At 33.5% G+C, this 25,205-nt stretch overlaps 1 protein-coding gene across 1 annotated transcript in view; it reads right to left on the bottom strand.

Annotated features, from left to right (window-relative positions):
• ppil2 (peptidylprolyl isomerase (cyclophilin)-like 2) overlaps nucleotides 1-25,205 on the bottom strand; it is a 52,590-nt gene that overhangs the window by 16,395 nt on the left and 10,990 nt on the right. The window contains exons 8-14 of the mRNA XM_073840379.1: nucleotides 24,241-24,330; nucleotides 21,347-21,422; nucleotides 18,293-18,453; nucleotides 11,609-11,684; nucleotides 10,515-10,621; nucleotides 1,492-1,581; nucleotides 1,268-1,301 (exon numbers count right to left, since the gene is read on the bottom strand). Of these exons, the coding sequence (XP_073696480.1) occupies nucleotides 1,268-1,301; nucleotides 1,492-1,581; nucleotides 10,515-10,621; nucleotides 11,609-11,684; nucleotides 18,293-18,453; nucleotides 21,347-21,422; nucleotides 24,241-24,330 (634 nt within the window). The remainder of the gene's footprint in view (nucleotides 1-1,267; nucleotides 1,302-1,491; nucleotides 1,582-10,514; nucleotides 10,622-11,608; nucleotides 11,685-18,292; nucleotides 18,454-21,346; nucleotides 21,423-24,240; nucleotides 24,331-25,205) is intronic.

The following is a 25,205-nucleotide window of genomic DNA, read 5'->3' on the forward strand; positions in this document are numbered from 1 at the left end:
AGTGCCAAAGTCACGCAATCCTTGACGGACAGATCATTAACGGCTAGTCTATGTGGTAATAGACTATAGTACATCGGGCAGGACATCCAAATGCTTCAATTACTTGAAACGCTGTGCATTTGTAAAATAATGAAAGCAAACATTAACTTCAGCATTATACTTCGAAACTCTGTATTACTTGCCTTACAGACATGAAAAATATATCTATATAGAGTGAAATGTCTACTTTCCAATGAGGCATACAGGCACATCACTACTGCAGAAATGACAGAGTCAGTGTTGCCAACTTCATCTCTGTCATGTGTAGGGCTCCATAGTATGGTGTATTTTTACACACACTGGTCATTCAGTTTCACTTTCCCTTTCAATATAAATGTCTTGCTCGAGCGGAAGATACAATTTGCTTTTTTTTTTAGCATTTACAAAGAACGCTCTTTGTAAATGCTAAAAAAAAAAAAAAAGCAAATTGTATCTTCCGCTCGAGCAAATAACAAGTGCAATTACTTTGGAGTATTGAGAGAAAACATGTCAGGCACAAGATGTGCTATGCCTCGCTTGTGTCCCACAGCCCTCTTAAAGCTCAGAATGCAATATATGAAGAAACATTTATTTTTCTGCAGAAATTTAATTACACTCGACTGGGATACTAAAGTTCTATTACTTTTCAGTTTCAGGGACTTTAAATTGTTTCAATTTCAATGCACTTTTAAAGTCTGAGTGACATTACAAGTTTAATTTGTACATTGCAAATATGCTGTATATATGTATGCATTGCACAAATCACTGTCACAGCAGAAATGTAACCATTATACTTGAGTGATGAAAATTATAAATGTGACCCTGGACCACAAAACCAGTCATAAATAATATCAATGGATGATGTATAAATCTCAATTATGAAAGGACAATGCTTGTTAGGATAGGATAGTATTTGGTCGAGATACAATTATTTGAAAATCTGGAATCTGAGGGTGCAAAAAAATCTAAATATTGAGAAAATTGTCTTTAAAGTTGTCTAAATGAAGTTCTTAGCAATGCATATTACTAAACAAAAATTAAGTTTTTATATACTTATTGTAGGAAATTTACAAAATATCTTTATGGAACATAATCTTTACTTAATATCCTAATGATTTTTGGCATAGAAGAAAAAATTGACCCATACAATGCATTTTTGGCTATTGCTACAAATATACCTGTGCTACTTAAGACTGCTTTTGTGTTTCAGGGATACAAATGATTCAGAACTAATGTTAAAAGTCATTACCTGTCCCAGTCCCTGTAGGGTCTCCTCCTTGAATCTGAAAATAATAAATAAAAATAAATATGCCACATTTTCAGAGATAAAAAAGTATAGCTATAATGTATAGCTCTATGGGAAGTCTAATATCATAGAAAAAGCAAAGCCTGACCAAGAAATTAAAATGTCTGAACTACTTTGATTACATTAATATAATGAATAAAATTAAATTTGATGTAAAATGTATTTACCATGAAATTTCTAATAGAGCGATGGAATATTGTGCCGTCATAATATCCTTTCTTGCACAGTTTAATAAAGTTCTCTCCAGCCTTGGGGATCTGAAAGAAATAAAACAAATATCAGTTTTGATGTCAGGAAATGTGATTAATGAAAACTGTTTGTCATTATTATGACACTTGCATAGCAGCCCGCTAAACTGAAGAAGGTGTGAAAAAATTTAGAATCATTTTCAAATACATCTTTGTTGTGGGACACAGGAGACAATACCAATCACATAAAGTATCTCAGGAAAATCAATAACAAAAACTTATTTGAAGATCTTATGACTCATATGTGACCCTGGACCACAAAACCAGTCATAAGTGTCAATTTTTGGAAATTGAGATTTATACATCATCTGAAAGCTGATTTGATGCATGTATTTGCTAGGATAGGACAATATTTGTCCGAAATACAACTATTTGATCCTAATGATTTTTGACATGAAAGGAAAATCAATCATTTTGACCTATACAATGTATTCATAGCTATTGCTACAAATATACTTGTGCTACTTATGACTGGTTTTGTGGTCCAGGATCACATATATAAACCTACTGAATCTTTAGGAACATGGAAAAATGTAAATAGTTAAAAAAAAAACAGTAACTATTTTTCTAAATAAAATAGTAATACTATTTAGGATGGTTAAGGTTTTTTCCACTGTGAAAATTTTTGTAAACAAAAAAAAAAAAATCTCTTTACCATAATGCAAGAAAAATAAATTTACATTAATTATTAAATAGCTAAAAGTACTCATCATGGAAGAATTTACTGCACTGAATAAAAACAATGTCTGAACAGGAGGATTATTATATTAAAGACCACATGCTTAATTATCATGAAAATAATGGCACAATGCAAGAAAAATCTTGATATTAGAGGTGAAATATGTGACCCTGGACCACAAAACCAGTCATAAGGTTAAATTTTACAAAACTGAGATGTATACATCATATGAAAGCCCAATAAATAAGCTTTGATGTATGGTTTGTTAGGATAGGACAATATTTGGCTGAAATACAACTATTTGAAAATCTGGAATCTGAGGGCGCAAAAAAATCAAAATGCTAAGAAAATCACCTTCAAAGTTGTCCAAATTAAGTTCTTAATGCATATTACTAATCAAAAATTACATTTTGATATATTTATAGTAGGAATTTTACAGAAAATCTTCATGGAACATGATCTTTACTTAATTTCCTAATGATTTTTGGCATAAAAGAAAAATCAATAATTTTGACCCATACAATGTATTTTTGGCTATTGCTACAAATATACTGCAGCGACTTAAGACTGGTTTTGTGGTCCAGGGTCACATATATGGTATTTCCTCATGAGATTCAACCAAAGGGAATTTAACCCCATCTCCAATTAAAGGACTGCAGAGTATTTACATTAATGCAACTGCAGCTTTCATCTTTAAATCACTTATGAATATTACAGGAACTTAGTCCACTATAATTTCAGATGATGACTTAATGATTTTACTCAACATATGTAACAAGCCCTGTCCTCAAAGCCCTTTTGTGCTACCAAAAGGATCGTCTGTGGGCTACAAAGGTCAATAAACAATTAGGTTTGTTAGTAATACATCTGGCAGCTTTGAATGTATGAGTCTGCTAGGTTATTCAGGAAGCGAAAGGCTTGTTTATATAAGATGTTGTTTGAAAAAACCAAAGCACTGAAAGTTTAAGCAGTTGCTTCCTCTCCCGCTCTGTAAATGTTTATTTGCTGGTTTCTATGGCGATCAGACATGTCTCTCTTCAAATAAAACCTCGGCAAGTCAATAAACTGATTTTGTGTTCAGAAAAGACATTGTGTGCCTTATTGGGAGACGCAGAAGCAAATTCCACATTAAAGTTTTATAAATCAACCTGAGAGGAGGTCAAGCAGGTCGGAACTTCAAAAAACATTCCAATTTCAATGTCAGCATGCATGAAAAGCACACAGACACCTATAAAAATAAAGTTGTCAAGTGAGATCTCAATCATCTGCTCCATCTAGACCTGACAGTGTTACAAAACGGTCCACAACGACATTCCTAACTAAATGCAATCATGTGCTGCAAACTGTAAATCCTTGAGAGGGCATTGGCATATGTGCCATTCTGCCAAAACTGCTGTGCCACAACTAACAAAATACATTTAAAAGGCATTTAAGTATTCAAATCTTAGACATTTACTAAGATCCTTTTATTATGTATTGAAACCCACAATAATATTTAAAATATCAGTGAGATTAATAGATATAAAACCATTATTTATTTGGTACTTTCAATTGGGAGGTGGCTGTCCTGAACACTAACCCCTAAATTGCAACTTATGAAAATGACACTGAAATATTTTTTGCATTTTATTCCATTGTTGTTTTTAAAAATATCTTTTAGAATTTTTGGGAAAAAAAAGTAAAGTTAAAAAAAAAATTATTTTATATTTTCTTTGTAAATTATGGAAAAAAAAAAAGTTTTAGTCCATTGGCTGACACTGAATTTAACTACACCCCTACAATTATGATCAGGAAAATATTTAGGTGTCTCCCTCTCTCTCTTATTGCTACATGGTGAGTAGATAGGCCCCATCATTTTGAGGTAAACGTGTTCAAAAGTCTGAAAAGACTTCAAAAGTAGGAAAAGTCTGAAAAATCTGTGTGTAACTTTAAAGAACGTCACCATTTCTTTCCATATAATTTAGTTTTTATATTGTACAACTGTTCAGAACTGTGCTAGATAACCATTTACTGATTAACATATTTGAGCTAGGTTCAAAAGTATCTAAAAGTGTCATACGTGAAATATTGTTAAAATTGTAATTGTTATTGATTTACTCTGAAAACTTTTGAATAAAAAAAGCAAACAATATATTTACGATGAAAATGTAAGCAAAATCTTAATAGGTCAATATAACCATTCTTATTAAATTATATATTACTGTGTTTCAGTAGTGACAAATTTGGGGAGAGGACAAATATTCTAAATACTCTTTCTGAAAATACAATATGAGAATTAACTGCACACTTACTAGAAATTTGTACCTTGGATATTATACAATTTGCATACATAATTTGTGGAAAAAGACACATTTTTTCAAGACATTTCCAAATCTGACTTTGAACCAATTCTGTAGAAATAGGCAAAAAAGGTAAAAATAAAAAGAAAGAAAATAAAATATTTTAGGAGAATTAAGAGTTTTTGCATTAACCTTATTAAAAAAAATGCCCAAAATTCTTGTTATTAAAATGCTAAAAAAAATCCCATTGTCATTATAATAATGTAACATAAAAACTATTTTATTTATTACAAATTATTCATTTATTATAAATTATAAGTATTATTATACTGAAACAATAAAGTGTATATAGGCTATATCTGGTATTGTTTCAATTTTAAAGTCATTGTGATTATTGTAATTCTAACTATAATGCAGTAACAATTGTGTTTAATTGTTATGAAAAGCAAAAAACCTTAAAGGGGACATCAGATGCAAAATTCACTTTTACATGGTGTTTGCATATAAATGTGTCGTAGCAACCTACAATGATAAAAATTAGTTCACGCCTTTTTTATTCCCCAAAAAACCAAAATCGTCTGAATTACCAAGCCGTTTGGATTTTCAGAGCAGTATGATGTCATACTGCTCAGGCCACGCCCATAACCGCTGACAGACTGTCATGTATTAGCATAATTCTGCCCTCAGCCAGTTGTATGTTGTCCGCCATTTTCGCCTTGCTCGAGCAGCTGTTTTGATGTTTTGTAGTCAGATGTAAAAGTGAACATAAGAGTCTTCATTTTCTCCCAACGTTAGTTTTGTTTTTGATGGTCACGCGCCACCAAATATATAAAAAACAGAATAGAGGGGCGGGGCGAGCAGAGCTCATTATCATTTAAAGAGCCATGCGCCGAAATAAGTCGCTGTGAACAGAGCAGTTTTTGACAAGATAAAAAGGGTGTTGTTTTACACAACCACTGAGGATTTTTAACCAAAGTATGTTACAGACAGCCTAAAAATCATATCAACTTGTGGAAAATGGGCATCTGATGACCCCTTTAAAAACAGGCTAGATTCAATTTTGTTCTGAAGTAAGATATCCTGACTTCTTTCTTGTCCTCAAGATTCACCCTAACAGTAAAAAAGGCCATTACCACTTTGTAAACAGTGCACCACAAATAGAATCATCACAAATGCAGGCAAACCACAGGAGGGAGGCAGTGGAGGAAAGGAAGAAAAAAGGCAGAGGGTAATTTTCTTATCAATGTGACCTCTCCTCTTTATCCTGATTTGACAAGCAACCAGCTAATGAAAAGACACAAAAATAGCACCTAGTTACTAGGATCATACTGTTTCTGTGTCCATTAGGCAGTGTTTACCTTGGTTCCCAAGTCACACTGACAAAAACACTAGAGGGACGAGTTTTATAGCCATCTCTGCACACTTGGAATAGGACACAGTAGTTCTGTTTTCACAATATGTTCCCTAACGTTAGACTAAATGCACGTGTAAAATTCAAGGAATTTTCTAACCAAACTGTCTTTTATCCTGTGGCCTTGTAAAGGCCATCTTCTGCTTTTGTGCACTGCATCAATTAAAGACTGAACCAAGGTGCTCATGAAAGTGATAAAATAATCCAATACATGTGATTTACATGCATTGAATATGTAATTAAAGTCTGAAAAAATACAATGCTCAACCATTTCCCTGTACTGTGATAAAGAGGAACACTAAGCGATAGATATAAAGTGATTGATGCGCAGCTTTGACCCAGGAGTGAGAGCCTGGCACGCACTCTCTCATAAATAAGAACTGGGATCCGCATCTACTCAGCTGAGATGAGAGAACTATGGGCAAGTTTTACTGCCAGCGCAAGGCCAGAATGAACACAATTTTTCTGAGGAAGTATTTTATGGCGGGGATGATTTTACAAGCTCAGTGGGACACTGAGCACATCAAGGAAAAGAAATGAAAAGAGAGAAAACGCATTAGAAAAGGACACAAAGAGAAACTATCTGATATTAACTGCAAAAACAAACAGGCAACTGTAACAGAGCAGTGTAGAGAGAAATAAAGGGAAAACAGAGTGAGTCAATCAATGTAGGTCAGCAGTTGCAGTTGTCAGTGAGATTGAGCACTCTGAATGGATGAATTATATATAATGTACCGACAAGACGGCCTTTAGACCTCAACTCACACACACAGAGAGCAAGTACATTGAACATACACACCTCTACCACACCCCTGCTCAATCCAGAAATATCTGGGCAGGTCTGTGTTTTTATAAGTTAGTCTGAACTGGAGTTGAATTGTATATATGCCGTATGTGAATTCTCTGCATTGACCAACTAAAAGCTGCTTTGTTTGAAAGTGACCTCTGTATGAGGTGCTTTGTAAATTACTACGCTATTGACAATAAACAACGGACATCTGTTGCAGATTTCTGCTAATTTTACCATACCTTTAGGCCACAATTAAAAATGTATTTACAAAATGTAACTATACAAAATAGTAGATAGTACTTGTTTGGTACTCAAACCTCAAAGTAGGGATGTAACAATATCAAAACCTCACGATATGATAATATCTCGGTATGAAGTTCACGATACATTATTTATCACGATATGTAAAAAAAAAAAAAAGACAAATGAAGACTTTTTGTACATTTTAATGTTAAATTATTCTATTTAATGCACTTTGAGTGTTCAAAATGAAAAACTCCAACCCATGTCCTTTACTGAAGGAGTAAAGGAGTAGCTCACTTTCAAAACAAAAATGTACAGATAATGTACTCACCCCCTTGTCATCCAAGATGTTCATGTCTTTCTTTCTTCAGTCATAAAGAAATTATGTTTTTTGAGAAAAACATTTCAGGATTTCCTCTCCATATAATGGACTTCTATGGTGCCCCGAGTTTGAACTTCCAAAATGCAGCTTCAAAGGGCTCTAAACGACCATATTCGAGGAAAAAAGGGTCTTATCTAGCAAAACGATAATTACAATTTATATACTTTTTAACCTCAAATGCTTGTCTTGCTCTGTATGTACTCTGTATATTGTGGTTCATGACCATTAGAGTATGTCGAAAAACTCCCATTTTCTCCTCCAACTTCAAAATCATCCTACATTGCTGTTTGATCTTATTTGCATGTTCGCTTTGTAAACACTGGGTCAGTACTTCTGCAGCGATGTAGGACGATTTTGAAGTTGGAGGACAAAATGAGATGGGAGTTTTTCGACATACTCTAACTCTGGGGCAGCCGTGGCCTAATGGTTAGAGATTCGGACTTGTAACCCAAAGGTTGCAGGTTCGAGTCTCAGGTCAGGCAGGGATTGTAGGTGGGGGGAGTGAATGTACAGCACTCTCTCCAGCACTCTCTCCACCCTCAATACCACGACTGAGGTGAGTCCCTTGAGCAAGGCACCGATCCCCCAACTGCTCCCCGGGCGCCGCAGCAATGGCTGCCCACTGCTCCGGGTGTGTGTTCACGGTGTGTGTGTGTTCACTACTGTGTGTGTGCACTCGGATGGGTTAAATGCAGAGCACAAATTCCTTGTATGGGTCACCATACTTGGCCTCACTCACCCCCTTTCCTTCCTTCCTTTCCTTTCCTCCTTCCTTCCTAACTGTCATAAACTGGGATACACAGAGTTCACACAGAGCTAGGCAAGATGAGCGTTTGAGATTAAGAAGTATATAAATTGTAAATGTTTTTAGAAAATAACCAATCATTTCACTAGATAAGACCCTTCTTCCTCGGTTGGGATCATTTAGAGCCCTTTGAAGCTGCAGTAAACTGCATTTTGGAAGTTCAAACTCGGGGGCACCATAGAAGTCTATTATATGGAGAGAAATCCTGAAATAACATCATTTCTTTACGACTGAAGAAAGAAAGACATGAACATCTTGGATGACAAGGGGGTGAGTACATTGTTCGTACATTTTTGTTCTGAAAGTGAACTACTCCTTTAAGTCTGAAAAAGTAAATTAATTGACTTGTACCTGAACTTTAAAGGAACTTAACCCTCTTTTTATTTGTGGTATACTGTCTCAGTCTAACAAGCCAAACAAATAATAATATCATAATATAAATAACTTCAATTTTATATTATTGTTATTCCTATGACAGTAATAGCATTATATTGTAAAACAAATGCACCGTAAAATAAATGAAAATGAATAAATCATAGGTATATATTTTTGCTTTACACTACAGAAGGGAAATTACAAAATTTTCTAAAAACGTTTTTTTTTTTTTTTTTTTATTTGGACTGCAGTAATGTTACCCATTTAAACCACTCACTGTCAGAAATACTGCACTGTTAAGCCTTTATTTTGAGGGAAACAGCAGTAGAGCTTTTATTTTGACGGAAAACCACAGATTCAGTGAAAACAGGCTTACAAAAACAGGCTCACAAATCTAGTCGCGACAATAAAGCACAACTGGTGGCCGTTGCGTTCCCAAATGCATGCTAAACTCACAATACATGCAATAAACGAGTTCACTGCACTCACTGTGAACTGAGCCGTTCTAAGGTGCGGAAAACACCGCATCACGAGCTAATCGCCTAAACGAAGTGTGCGATTTGCTCTGAAACGTGCAGCAAAAACAAACCAAAACCACATTAATCCTTTCATGAAGTCTGTTTCGTTTGAAAGATACTGTGCCAAAGCATAATGACCCAAAACTAGTGTTGTCAATCGATAAAAAAAATGACAAATTACCCACACATTTTTTCTGAAATGAATTGCGATTAATCCCACCTAACATTAAAGTTTTTAATTATATTTTTATATTGCAATAATTTCACATTCAATCTTCAAATTAATGTAGAAACAAATTATATTTTTTAAATATTTGTTTAAATGTCATCTTTTTTTATAACTGAAAAGCAAGTATCACTGAAACTAACTGAAGTCTCTATGATTTTTTCCCCCAATATTTAACCACTGACTATAGCCATTCAACATTATAGTGTAGCCTGTGTTAATTGGGTTAAATATTTTTTACGCGTTAAACTGAAAAAATTAATTGTCTGTGTTAACGTGTTAATTTTAACACCACTACCCAAAACAAAAACATTAAAAACCTTTTGCTAGAATAAGTTTAAATATATTTTAAAAACACTTTTTGCCCGGAAGACCTATCGTTTCATATCGTCATGTGACCATGATGATATCAAGACCATTTTACAAAGTTTGTTAGATTTCAAAATATGAAAAACTCTTCAAAATTAATTCTAATTTGCTGCTCAAGAAGCATTTTTATTATCAATAATTAACAGTTGTGCAGCTTAATATTTTTGTGGAAATTAAATTAATATCTTAGATGAATGGAAAGCTCAAAAGAAAAGCTCAGCACTTACTTTAAATATAATTTTTTTTACAACATTATAAATGTCTTTGTCACTTTAATGCATCCTTGATAAATAAGAATATTAATTTCCTTTAAAAAATCTTACTGATCAGACACTTTTGAATGATAATACAAATATATGAAAATATCTAATGGTTGTCAAACTTGTGCAACATGTTCATTGTTGATATATTACACTGTGGTTAATCTGCTAGAACACCTGTGTGAACTTGATGGGAACTGAGTTTAAACATCCACAAACATGACCTTAAGATCAACTGGCTAAAAATGGCTGAAAAAGTGGCAAATAAATGGGAAGTTAGTTCTGAGAAAAGCTTTAACAGCAACTGTTTGCAGATGCAACTTGCTTTGATGTTTTGCATTTCCTGCATTGAAAGCGTGATTTAAGTGTCCAAAAGTGGACAACTGTATGTAATTCTATAAGTATCTTTTCTCATTCCCTCACTGTCTAATTAGTTAGACCTGACCTTGATCTGACAGTGTGACATCAAACAGTGTGTCAAACAGAGCCAGAAATGTCACATTTAGAAAATGAGCACACAAGAAATGTTCGAAGAAAGACTTTAAAAAGTTTAAATCCACTGACACATACACCCACACTGAGGTTTGTGTTGGTGTTTGCATTACCTTATCACAGTGCAACTCCACATTCAGGTCTCCTTTGTTTGTGTGCAGGCGGACGTAGCCTTTTTTCTTAACATACTGGTAGCGAACGGTATCGTCGGAAATAGCATCTGAAAACACAAGTCAAATATTTTCATTCTTTACATTTATGAATGACTCTGCACCAGACAGTATTGACAACATTTTTGTATCATAACAGCCTTTTACTAGTCTGAAAGAGAACGAACAGGTATGCAAGAGCGATCTGACAGCTGCCAGATGGTTTTTCCGAGGTATACTAAAGCCAGATTCACTCTAAATGAGAATAAAATACAAACCAGCACTAATACTTGCCAGGGGTTTCAGGTATTGCAATGATGCAATGTTATGAAATGCATGCAACTGCTTCCCAGCATAAACAAAAAGGGATATGGTGTCATTTGTTGTGTGCATCACCAGACATGGTGACATTTGCACATTTATGCTTGAACCCAAAGCAACTTTGTACATTCAAGATATGTAGGCATTGAAGGAATGTTTACCCAGAAAATGCAAAGTTGCTGAAAATGTATTTACCCTTGGGCCATTGAATATGTAGATGAGTTTGTTGTTTCACCAGAACAGATTTGGAGATACTTAGCATTACATCACTTGCTCACCAATGGATCATTTGCAGTGAATGGGTGCCATCAAAATGAGTCCAAATAGTTGATAAAAAAAAAAAAAAAATCACAATAATCCACAAGTCATCCACACCACTACAGTCCATCAGTTAACATCTTGTTAAAGTGAAAATCTGTGAATTTTTATAAACAAATCTATTAAATACATATTTATCTTTAAATGTTTGCTTACAGGTAAAACATGTTCTGATAAAGAAACAAACGTATCTACATCTCATATAGCCTGAGGCTAACAACCACGAGAAGGAACCCTGAGAAGACAAATGGTAAATCTGTGACCTGGCCATCTATTCTTTAGTACCAACCATGCCCCATTAACCGTCTGATGCATATTTCACACAAAAGTGGCAAGAGCTGGCTAAAAATGTCAGTTTCAATTTGATTTGTGTGGTATGAGTAAGCAGGGAAAGCAAGTTTCATTTATAACGCCATTACCTGCTTCATGGGTGGTGGCTGGAGCCATAGCTGTAGATGTGAAGGAGGCAGACACTCTTCCAGTGGAATAGTGAGCCTGGAGGCAGAGAGGCAGACATGGTTTACAGATAAGAATCTTCACATGCATGTCGTCAACTCAAACAGCTCTTAATGTGTCTAAAACACTTTATAATAGTGTTTTATCACCTATTCCTTGTGAAGACAGACAAACGGGTGGATATTTATTGATTGATTACTGTGGGGTAATTCAGGTGCGTCTGGATGTCTATGAGATGTTTCTGTTTCAACAAGTAAATGAACAGTGAACAAAATAGGCTTTACTAAACCATTTTAAAAGGATTAGTTCAATTCCAGAATAAAAAAATACTGATAATTTACTTACTCCATGTCATCCAAGATTTTCATGTCTTTCTTATTACAGTCAAAAAGAAATATTCCAAGATTTCTCCATATAGTGGACAGCTCTACATGATCCCAGCCAAAGAAAAAGGCTCTTATCTAGTCAAACAATTGGTAATTTTCTTTAAAAAAAGAAAAAAAAAATTATATAGTTTTTAACCACAAATGCCCATCTTACACTAGCTCTGCAATGCATGTCTACATTACGAAATCACGTTGGAAAGGTAACGCGTGGTTGGTTCTTCATCTGTGTACTTTGGTTCAAAAAGGTAGAAAAGGACAAAAATCCTATAATCTCTTTTTCTCCTCCAACTTCTAAATCATCCGACATCGTTTTACCTTTTTTGTAAAGGCTATTTGACTTTCTTTGGATGTTTGCTTTGTAAACACTGGGTTGGTACTTCCGCCTATGTCACGTGTGACTTTTCCAATGTGACTACATAATATGTGAAGCAAGCTAGTGCAAGATGAGCATTTGTGGTTAAAAAGTATATACTTTTTTTTATTCTTCTTCATCTGGGGTCGTGCAAAGCCCTTTGAAGCTGCATTGAAACAATTTGGATCTTCAACCCATTGGCTCCCATTTAAGTCCACTATATGAAGAAAAATCCTGTCTTTTTGACTAAAGAAAGAAAGGCATGAACATCTTGGATGACATGGGGGTGAGTAAATGATCAGGAAATTTATATTCTGGAAGTGAACGTATCCTTTAATCTACAGTGAAGGGAAAAAATATTTAAATATATATAAAAAGAAATGATCAGTCTATAATTTTAATGGTAGACAGAATAACAACAACAAAAATATAAATTGATTTGCATTTTAATGAGTGAAATAAGTATTTGATCTCCTATCAATCAGCAAGATTTCTGTCTCCCAGGTGTCTTTCATACAGGTCACGAGCTGAGATTAGGAGCACTCTCTTAAAGGTAGTTCTGTCCACAGAAACAATCAATCAGTTAGATTCCAAACTCTCCACCATGGCCAAGACCAAAGATCTGTCCAAGGATGTCAGGGACAAGATTGTAGACCTACACAAGGCTGGAATGGACTACAAGACCATCGCCAAGCAGCTTGGTGACTTGGTGTGATTATTCACAAATGGAAGAAACAAAATAACTGTCAATCTCCCTCGGTTTTGAGCTCAATGCAAGATCTCACCTCGTGGAGCTTCAATGATCATGAGAACGGCGAGAAATCAGCCCAGAACTACAATGGAGGATTTTGTCAATGATCTCAAGGCAGCTGGGACCATAGTCACCAAGCAAACAATTGGTAAAACATTATGCAGCGAAGGACTGAGATTCTGCAGCGCCTACAAGGTCCCCCTGCTCAAGAAAGCACATCGACAGGCCTGTCTGAAGTTTGCCAAAGAACATCTGAATGATTCAGAGGAGAACTGGGTGAAAGTGTTGTGGTCACATGAGACCAAAATCAAGCTCTTTGGCATCAACTCAATTCGGCGTGTTTGGAGGAGGAGGAATGCTGCACCTATGACCCCAAGAACACCATCCTCAACATCAAACATGGAGGTGGATACATTATGCTGTTGGGGAGTTTTTCTGCTATGGGGAAAGGACAACTGCACAGCATCAAATGGACGATGGACAGGGCCACGTACCGTCAAATCTTTGGTGAGAACCTCCTTCCCTCAGCCAGGACATTGAAAATGGTTTGTGGTTGGTTATACCAGCATGACAATGACCCAAAACACACGGCCAAGGCAACAAAGGAGTGGCTCAAGAAGAAGCACATGAAGGTCTTGTAGTTGCCTAGCACGTCTTCAAAGAAAATCTGTAGAGGGAGCTGAAGGTTCAAGTTTCCAAACGTCAGCCTCAAAACCTTAATGACTTGGAGAGGATCTGCAAAGAGGAGTGGGACAAAATCCCTCCTGAGATGTGTGCAAACCTGCTGACCAACTACAAGTAACGTCTGATCTCTGTGATTGCCAACAAGGGTTTTGCTAAATCATGTTTTGCGAAATACTTAATACTCAAATACTTATTTCACTCATTAAAATGCAAATCAATTTATAACTTTTTTGAAATGTATTTGTCACTGTTCAAATAAACCTACCATTCCATTTATAGACTGATCACTTCTTTGTCAGTGGGCAAACGTACAAAATCAGCAGGGGATCAAATAATTTTTTCCCTTGCTGTAAATGCATTTTTGATTGAACTTAAATTTATCACTAAGGTTAAAAAGAAAAAAAAATATTTTTGCTGAAATTGTAAGCTTAAAAAATGCTCATAGTTATCTTTAGGATATTATAGTTGTCTTAGTATGGCGTAGAAATAGCAAAGTTAAATCAGTAGGAGAGTGGGCCTGGATGCCAGTCTATTTCAGCGTCACAATGCCAATCCAGCACAGCTAGGGCTGAAATAGACTGGCATTCATGCCAAAAGTCGGGCCAATTACATTCAATGCCTGCACTGCGAATGGGCTGAGCAAGCAAAGCTAATATAGCTAAAAGCACAGGGGCAGACACACTTCAACCTGGGCTAAAAGAAGACTTGAGACACGGCCAGGGATGCACTTAGAAGTATGGGAAAAACCTCTCACGGTTTAGATACCAGGTATCTCTCTGGTTTCGTTTCCCAGGAAGTGAGTAATTTGTATGTTAATTTTAGACCATTAAAACAAAAACGCAAAAAAAACTGACATGACATTGAGAAGAAATTGTGACTCTTGCTGTGAGTGTATGTGGTCGTTTGAGGATCCTGTGAGGCGTTTTCTTCTGCTCCAGTTGCTGTGTGATGCTGGTAGAGTCTGAGGGGCAAATCACCTCATAATGCACAGACACTTCTGCATAGACGCACACACAGACACAGCGAGATACTTCACTGTGACCCAAACAGCACTGAACAGTACCGCTTTATCTGGCCTCAAACACCTCGCAGGAGACCCCATTAGCACCCATTATTACACTACTAAAGGTTTGAGGCCTGTAAGGTTTTTGAAAGAAGTCTACAATTACATAGGCTTTATTTAATTATTGTTTTAAAATACTGTAAAATAGTAAGATTTTGAAATATTATTAGATTTTAAAATCTCTTTTAAAATGTAAAATATTTTAAAATTTTATTTATTCCTGTGATATAATCATAATTTTCAGCATCATCTTAAGGGTCACATGATCTTTTAAACATCTAATATGCTGATTTTCTCAAAAAAACTTTCTTATTATTAATGTTGAAAACAGTTGTGTTGTATTTTGCAGAAAGCATGATATACATTTGAAGTCAAAAGTTTACATACACCTTGCAGAAACTGCAAAATGTTAATTCTTTTTACCAAAATAAGAGGGATCAAACAAAATGCATGTTTTTTTTATTTAGTAATTACCTCGTTCAAAAGTTTACATACGCTTGATTCTTAATACCATGTTGTTGCCTGAACGATCCACAGCTGTTTTTTTTCTTTCAGTGATAACTGTTCATGAGTCCCTTGTTTGTCCTGAACAGTTCAATTGCCCACTGTTCTTCAGAAAAATCCATTAGGTCCCATACATTTTTAGTTTTTTCAGCATTTTTGTATTTTTGAACCCTTTCCAACAATGACTGTATGATTCGAGATACATCTTTTCACACGAAGGACAACTGAGGGACTCATATGCAACTATTACAGAAGGTTCAAATGTTCATTGATGCTCCAGATGGAAAAGCTACGCATTAAGAGCTGGGGGTGAAAACTTCTGAACAGAATGAAGATGTGTACAAATATATTTTTTCATTTAGTACTGCCCTTCAGAAGCTACAGAAGATACTTAGATGTTTCCCAGAAGACAAAATAAGTTAAATCATTTCTCCTTCTGAAGCATCAGTCAGCATTTGAACCTTCTGTAATAGTAGCATGAGTCCTTCAGTTGTCCTCAGTGTGAAAAGATGGATGTCAAAATCATGCAGTCATTGTTGGAAAGTGTTCAAATACACAAATGCAGAAAAACCAAAGAATTTGTGGGACCTAAAGACTTTTCTGAAGAACAGTTTAATTGTTCAGGACAAATAAGAAAAATAAGGAAGAAAAAAACAAAACAGCTATGAATCATTCAGGTAACAACACAGTATTACGTATCAAGCGTATGTAAACTTTTGAACGGGTCATTTTTATAAATTTAACTATCATTTTCTCTGGTGGACTAAATGTAAACATCTTTTACAGTTGCAATCAAAATTATTCAACCCCCTTGACCTGCAAGACATTTTGCTGCAGAGAACAAAATTTTGTGAAAACAATTCAACAAAGGCCTCAGTACACTATTAGAGAAAGTTTATTCGTACACATTTGAGTAATTTTGAGAATGTAAGTTGATGACTAATGAAAGAAAATTAAATTGGCTCTAAATGTTCATGTTCAAAATTACTCAACCCCCAAAAGTAAAATCTGGTGCAGAATCTTTTATTCTTTAAAACTTGCAATAAACACTGCTTGGAAGTGTTTAGAAGCTTCTGTCGCCTCTCTACTGCAATCTTGGCCCATTCCTCGCCTGAAAAAGCTTTTAGACCACTGATAATATTTAGTTTCACATTGCTACTGCTTTCTTCAAATTCAACTAAATGTTTTCAATGAAAATTAAACCTGGAGACTGAACAGGCCACTCAAGAACATTCTGTGACTGATCCCTGAACCAAGCTTAAGTAGATTTGGATGTTTACTTTGGGATGACTGTCCTGCAGGAAAGACAATTGATTAATAGCTTCAGCCTTTGCACCAAAGGCATCACAATTCTTGCAAAAATATCCTGATACTTCAAAGAATCCAGGATGTCCTTCATACAGTCATGTTTTCCACTTCCTGCTAAAGTAAAACAACCCCATAACAGGACTGATCCACCTCAATGTTTGACGATGGAGATGGTGTTCTTCTGCTTACAAGTTTTGTCTTTTTTGCACCAGACATACCGCTGATCCATGGGTCCAAAAAGTGCCAGTTTGGTCACATCACTCCAAAAAACATTCTTCCAGAACTCCACAGGTCTATCCAGATTAATTTTAGGATGTTCAAGTCGGTCTTTTTGTTCTTCTTGGTCAAGAATGGTATTCGGCAAGATGCCACAACATGAAGGCCATACTTGTCTAGTGTTCATCTTGTGCTCTGCATTGAAATGTTTTTCCTCCTTTCGTCGGGTCATCTTGCAAGTATTTGGCTGTACATTGCAGGGTTTTCTCAGTTGCTCTGATCAAACATTTTATGATATTGTGTTTTTTTGTTCAACACCCTCAAAGGTTTTCTGGTACAACACACTTTAAACTAAAGAATAATGCTGCCAGCTGTGTCTCTAGGAACTTTTAAACGACTTGAAAATCTTCATACAGCCTTAGACTTTATAATATAATAAAACTATTTCTTCTCTATAGCTTTTGTGAGAGCTCTGTTGACTTTACCATATTTGCTACTCAACTTCAGCACATGCATGTACTAACTGTATGTATGTGTAACAGCTCAAGCTCATTCTGTTTTTAAATAGTGTTTCTAAAGGCTTTATTGTGTTTTAAGACAATTTTGTTCCCCACCATAAAAATAACTGACTAAAAAACAGCAATGTTGAACAGGGGTTGAATAATTTTGAACATGAACATTTAGAGCCAATTTAAATTTCTTTATTCATCAACTTAAATTCTCAAAATTACTCAAATGTGTATGAATAAACTTTCTCTAATAGTGTACTGATGCCTTTGTTGAATTGTTTTCACAAAATTTTGTTCTCTGCAGCAAAATGTCTTGTAGGTCAAGGGGGTTGAATAATTTTGATTGCAACTGTATGTGAAATATCTTATTCAGGGCAGAACTAAATAAAAATAACATGCATTTTGTATGTTCCATCTTATTTTAATAAAATAATTAACATTTTGCAGATTCTGCAAGGTGTATGTAAACTTCTGACTTCAAATGTATATTTCTTTAGGATTCTTTGATGAATGGAAAGTTCAAAAAGAACAGTATTTTTTTTTTTTTTTTACCAAAAACAGCTGTAATTTATATTCAATTAAATTTAGCTTACATATACCTTTTAGAATTAAACATTTTTGCTACTGTTAAGATTTCTACATACAAGTTGGTTTTCTTCTATATGATGACCAATTTTCGTACTGTGTTGAGTACTATTTGACATCCAATTTCAAATGTGACGCACAGCCAGTTGTATTAGAGTCTGTGTTCTTCATGATATATAACCACTTCAAAATGACAAACAGAAAGAGAAATGAATCAATGAAAACAAAGAAGAGAAAGAAAAATCTGCCTCTGACTGCAGCTAGAAAGGCAGTATCTTAAAACACTCACAGCATTGAGCTTGTCTGTTTTTTTGGCCGCTGGCTCTTTCATAGTGGAGGCCAACAGCTCATCTCCTTTATAGTCCCTGTAGAGCTCTGCTAGCGTTTCTCGCGTCTCCAGGTTTGTGCTTTTCAGATGGTATGACGGGTGCTGCTTGGCTTTCTCCTCATCTGTAGGGGATAGGAAAATAGAGCTCATAAAAGTGACTTCTCCACAATACAACAGTCACAAGCTACCTTGTATATAAAGTATTTATGTGCATATACACTGCTGTTTAAAAGTTTGGGGTCAGTAAGATTGTTTTAAAAAAATAATGTTTTTTAAGGTTAAGATTTTAAATAAATGCTGTTATTTTGAACTTTGTTCCTCAAAAATCATTTTTCACAAATATATTAATCAGCACAACCATTTTTAACATTGATAATAATAAAATAATGTTTTGCAATGCAAATCAGTATATTAGAATGATTTCTGAAGAATCATTTCTGTGATGCAAAGCTGAGAAAATTTAGCTTTGCATCCCAGAAATAAATTACATTTTAAATGTATTTACTGTAATAATAATAATAATAATAATATAAAAAATGTACTGTATTTGAGCAAATAAATGCAATCTTGGTGATCATAAGAAATGTGTTGTTTATATTACGAATACCATTTTTAATAATGCATTATATGGGATTCAAGTGCTACCATACAGTTATCAGAGGGTGTTTCAAATGTAGGACCTCACTATAAAACTGTGCTTTTCAGGGTTTTTTGAGATTAAACTGTCAGTGTATACCAGCTCCATCATGAGATCTGCTATAAGAGCAGTGCAGACAGTGTTGAGGTGCTGTCAGTAATATGGATCTTTTTGGCTAATTTAAGACCAGCTGGTCAGTGACTACCATCAACAATGACATACACACACAGCCATCTTGCATTCCTGTCATGATGGTTATTTTATGGCCTTTTGAGTATGCCATGTTCAGGGCTTCAACTGAATTCACATCATTTGGCACTATTTTCCTTAATTCATTATGCACTGTGAGCCCTCAGCGAATTGAGTAGAGTTCTACCTCGTTAACCAGTTAATTTCCTTAAATCGACACAGATGGGCTAATGCAAGTAATATGGCTACATAATAAAATGTAAAGTATGAAGACTGTAATTTGAAAATAGCACACCTGAGCCTGGAGCTAAATGACTCAAATCTCACAGGTAAAGTCTAATTGACTGACGGGCAGGGCATGATGGGAAAACATGAGGTAAAAAAGGCTTGTAGTCTAAGCCTACATTCAATCAATACAAACAAACAAACAATTAAAACATCAAATAGCTCCTAGAAAAAGACATTATTAGTAATGCCCAGTTGATGAATTATTCTTTTAAAAACTTGTTTTTATTTTCAATGATTTTTGCAATATGTTGTATTGTGGATAATAGTGTGCTCTGTTGTAAACTGTCAAATCAGTTTTACTTTAGTATCATTTATGTACTTATCCAACTTTATAACGGTATATATTTATGTTTTACATGAATATTTTATAATAAGCTTTATGTATTGTAATTTATGTTCATTTTCAATTTAGTTTTTCAGATTTTAAGCATTTAATTCATGTTAAGTGTACTTTTGTATTTTTTACTAGTGTTAGTTTTTTTTTTTTTTTATATATATATATACATATTTTTATTTGGCATTCAATTAATTTTTGAGCAAATAAATGCAGTAACCAAACTGCGGTTACAGTTATTTATGAATTGACATTATGAATAATATTTGAATGCATAAAGAATATTATATTATTTTTATAATATTTTTATTATTTTTTTATTAGTGTTAGTTTTTTTAATTTTTATTTGGTGTTCAATTAATTTTTGAGTAAATAAATGCAGTGATCAGAAGAGATGTCTAGTTAAGCTTGTAAACAAACGAGTAGGTATTATAATGTATTATAATAACTGTGGCTACAATTATTTATAAAATGACATTATAACTACCATTTTAATGCATAAAGAATATTATAATATTATTTGATGTACTTTTGTAATGTTTTATTAGTGTTAGTTTATTGCATATTGTTATTTAGCATTCAACTTATTAAGTAGGTTATATAATAAATGTAATAATTATTTATAAAATGTAATTTACGAATACAATTTTAATGCTTAAAGAATATTATAATATTACTTTGGTATGTACTTTTGTATTTTTTCATTAGTGTTAGTTTGTGTTTTATTTATTTATTTTTGACATTTGTATTTGGTGTTTAATTTATTTTTGAGAAAATAAATGCAGTAATCAGAAGAGACGACTAGTTAAGCTTGCAAACAAACAAGTAGATATTATAATGTATTACAATAACTGTGGTTACAATTAATTACAAAATGACATTATAAATACCATTTTAATGCATAAAGAATATTCTAATATTATTTTATGTACTTTTGTCATTTTTTATTAGTGTTTTTTTTAGATATTTAATTTAAAATTTTTATATCTATTTTTTGAGCACTTCAGTGCATTTATTTTCATTTTCTAACATTTCCAATTTTCATTTAATAATTATATTTTATTTCAGATTTATTTAAATGAACAAAAATGATTTTCAATCATTTCAGTTAGCAATTAGACACTGCTGTACACAAAATTTGCACAATATACACTGTAAGTAGGAGTAATAGGCTATTCCCAAAACAGTCAGGCCTTTGCTAAAACAAACTGAACACTTACCAGGGTCGAGGACTTTCATATTGTTTTTCACATGGAAGAAGTTGGAGGCATTGAATTTATCCAGATTTTTTTTAGTTATTTAATTTAAATTTTTTATATCTATTTTTTTTTAGCACTTCAGTGTATTTATTTTCAGTTTCTAACATTTCCAATTTTCATTTAGGTTTTTCATTTAATAATTATATTTTATTTCAGATTTATTTAAATGAACAAAAATTATTTTCAATCATTTCAGTTAGCAATTAGACACTGCTGTACACAAAATTTGCACAATATACACTGTAAGTAGGAGTAATAGGCTAGTCCCAAAACAGTCAGGCCTTTGCTAAAACAAACTGAACACTTACCAGGGTCGAGGACTTTCATATTGTTTTTCACATGGAAGAAGTTGGAGACATTGAATTTATCCAGATTCGTAGGATCCTGTGATATAAAAGGACAACACGAGATGTTATACGACAACTCCAGAATTGCTTTCAAACTATGTAGAGATCATTATGTAAACACACATCAAACATGTACTCATCACAGCACTGCACAACTGTTATAAAACAGCTTGTATCATATTTTTCCCTAAATAGCAAGACAAGTAAACACTCTGTAATGAATATGTTTTGGCACTGTTTTATCAGTTTAGTGGAAATGTTGCTGGCTGGACAGTTTGAGGGCTCGCCTGCCGCAACACACTCACACACAAACAAAAGAGAGTTCAGGACCTTATCATCTCTCTCTCTCCTCCACTCCTTGAGTGACCCACCGTAGTATCCGTTCCAAATAGGTCAGACAGTGAAACTGTACCTCAGCCCATTTCAGTCATGCTATTTCAGCTAAACTCTCTCAACCATTTCTCTTTTCAAATACTCCCCACCAATCCTTTTAAAACTCCCCCAGCTTTCCCACCCCACATGGCACCCAAAATAACCTCTGAGTCTGTCACCTCTCTGACCTGCCCTTCCTCAAGCTCCAGGGATAGACACGTCCAAAGCTCCCACTCTGAGCCATACGGCCTAATCTCACCCGAAAATAACTCCAAGTCCATTTCTATTTCTTCAAACGCCCCCCATAACGCCCATCAACTCTCTCCCTGACCCAAAATAAACCATGCAAGGACAGCATGGCAGGCTTGCTTTCTACGAATACCGGACACTGTAGGTCACATGAACACACACAGAAAACACTGATCCAGCTTACAGCGTCTTTCACACATGCCCACGTTTTCCTATCTGAAGACAGACATGCTTTAGACTTTTATACTTACATAAGGGCTTTCATATTTTAACAGATTCTGTATTCTCATTAGAGCTGCAAAACGATTAGTCGTGATTAATCGATTCAAAACAAAGGTTTATGCTTGCATACCATATGTGACCTGGACCACAAAACCAGTCATAAGGGTACATTTTCTGAAATTGAGATTTATAAATAAATAAGCTTTCAATTGATGTGGTTTGTTAGGATAGGACAATATTTGGCTGAGATGCAACTTTTTGAAAATCTAATAAAATCTAAATATTAAGAAAATTGCTTTTAAAGTTGTCCAAATGAGGTCCTTAGCAATGCATATTACTAATTCAAAATTAAGTTTTGATATATTTACGGTAGGAAATTTACGAAATATGTTTATGGAACATGATCTTTACTTAATATCCTAATGATTTTTGGCATAAAAGAAAAATTGATCATTTTGACCCATACAATGCATTTAAGAATGGTTTTGTGGTACGGAGTCACATATGTGTGCACTGTTTATATTTATTATATATACACACACACACACACACGTATATATTAAGGAAAAATATGTTAGATTTATATGCAAAATATTTATATTTACAGATAATATAAATTAAATACAAGTGTTTACATACAAATATTTGTTTTATTATTATATACATGTGTGTATTTATATATACACATAATAAATACAAACAGTACAAACACATAGTATGCAAACATAAACTTTTATTTTGAATCGATTATTCGCGACTAATTGTTAAAATGCACAGGAAGTGCAAACATAAAACTCAACACTAGTCTTTTATGCTCACTAAAGCTGCATTTACAATTTTTGTATTAGCAAGATATTTAATGTTTTTAAAAAAGTTTTTACTGCTCATCAAGGCTGTGTTTATTAGATTAAAAATACAGAAAACTGTAATATTGAGAAATATTATTGCAATTTAAAGTAGTGATTTTCTATTTTAATATACTTTAAAATAGAATTTATTCCTGTGATGCAAAGCTGAATTTTTAACATCATTATTCCAGTCCTCAGTGTCAAATAATTCTTCAGAAATCATTCCAATATGCCGATTTATTATCAATGTTGGAAGCAGTTTTTTTGGGAACCTGTGATACTTTTTTCAGGTTTCTTTGATTAATAAAACATTGTAAAGAAAATTTATTTCAAATAGAAATCTTGTATAAAAATTTACACTACCGTCAGTCATTTTTTCTTTTCTTTCTTTCTTTGAAATAAATTATGAAAAGTGACTTAAGACTTATATTGTTGGAAAGGATTTTTTTCTATTTTGAATAAATGCTGTTCTTTTTAACTTTTTAATTCATTTAAAGAATTCTGAAAAAGCATCACAGGTTCTAAAAAATTTTAAGCAGCACAACTGTTTCCACTATTGACAATAAATCATCATATTAGAATGATTTCTAAAGGCTTATTCAGCATTGCAACACAGAAATAAATTATATTCTAAAGTATATTAAAACCAAAAACTGTTATTTTAAATTGCAATAATATTTTATAATATTACTCTTCTTTTTCTGTATTTTTGATCAAACAAATGGAAATTTGACAAGCATAAGAAACTTCTTTATAAAACATCAAAAATCAGTGTTTGTGTTCAAAAATACAGTTAAAAAGAGTCATAATATTTAATATTACTACAATTGTTATATATTTTAAATGCAATTTATACCTGATAGCAAAACTGAATTTATCAGTTATTACTCTTCAGTTTTTTAGTGTCACATGATCCTCCAGAAATCACTCAGATATGCTGATTGACCACACTTAGATAATATTAGTTCAATCAACTTAATTTTTTAGGTGTTAGCAATTGAAGTAATTTTTTTAAGTTGATCCAACTGTTCACTTTTTACAGTGTACTAACATGTATAGAAAAGCTATATGAAATCACAATTCTGACATAACAGCCTCCTCGCTCCTGCGACATCGTTTAATCGTACTAAAGAGTCATAAACACACACTCTCTGTGCCTGTCACCTGTAATGTGATGAGATCCTGGCGAGTGAACGGTTCATCTGTCAACAGGTCTTTATAACTCTTTGTCTTGATGTTGAGCTCTTCCACTGCCTAAACAAAAGACACATACACAGAATTTTGACTATTCGTGTACACATTTATACAGTTTAAAGGTTAATGCATCAATAATAAATTATTGACGTCAGCATGATATTAAAAGCAGCATGAACAATTTCCTTAATCTTTCGTGCAGACCTACATTTTCCACCATGCATGGAAACTAAACAGCAAAAATAGGTCATTGTGACCCTGGACCACAAAACCAGTCTTAAGTAGCAATAGCCAAAAATCCTTAGGATACTAAGTAAAAAATCATGTTAAATGAAGATATTTTATATTTTCCTAGCATAAATACATCAAAACCTTATTTTTAATTAGTAATATGCTTTTCTAAGAACTTTATTTGGGCAACTTTAAAGGTGATTTTCTCAATATTTAGATTTTTTTGCACCCTCAAATTCTAGATTTAAAATAGTTGCATCTTGGCCAAATATTGTACTATCCTAACAAACCAAACATCAATGGAAAGCTTTTAGATCATGTATATATCTCAAAATAATTGACCCTTATGACTGGGTCACAATTCAGAAATCATGGATGTGACATTATATGGATTCAGAAGACTTGAAATATAGTGCATGAGTCATATTTTGGTACTTTTTAGATACTATTTTGGAGTTAAACATTCAGCGGTCAATGATTTTTATTGAACAGAGAAGAACATGAACTTAGAAAAAAAAAATATTCTTGAAAGAAGAAAAAAAATCCAACAGCAGAGTGAATAATTTCATTTAAATGTATAAATAATATATATATATATATATATATATATATATATATATATATATATATATATATATTATATATATATATATTATATATATATATATATATATATATATATATATATATATATATATATATAT

Source organism: Garra rufa, chromosome 5 (genome assembly GCF_049309525.1).
Source record: "Garra rufa chromosome 5, GarRuf1.0, whole genome shotgun sequence".
In the NCBI taxonomy this organism is placed as follows: domain Eukaryota; kingdom Metazoa; phylum Chordata; class Actinopteri; order Cypriniformes; family Cyprinidae; genus Garra; species Garra rufa.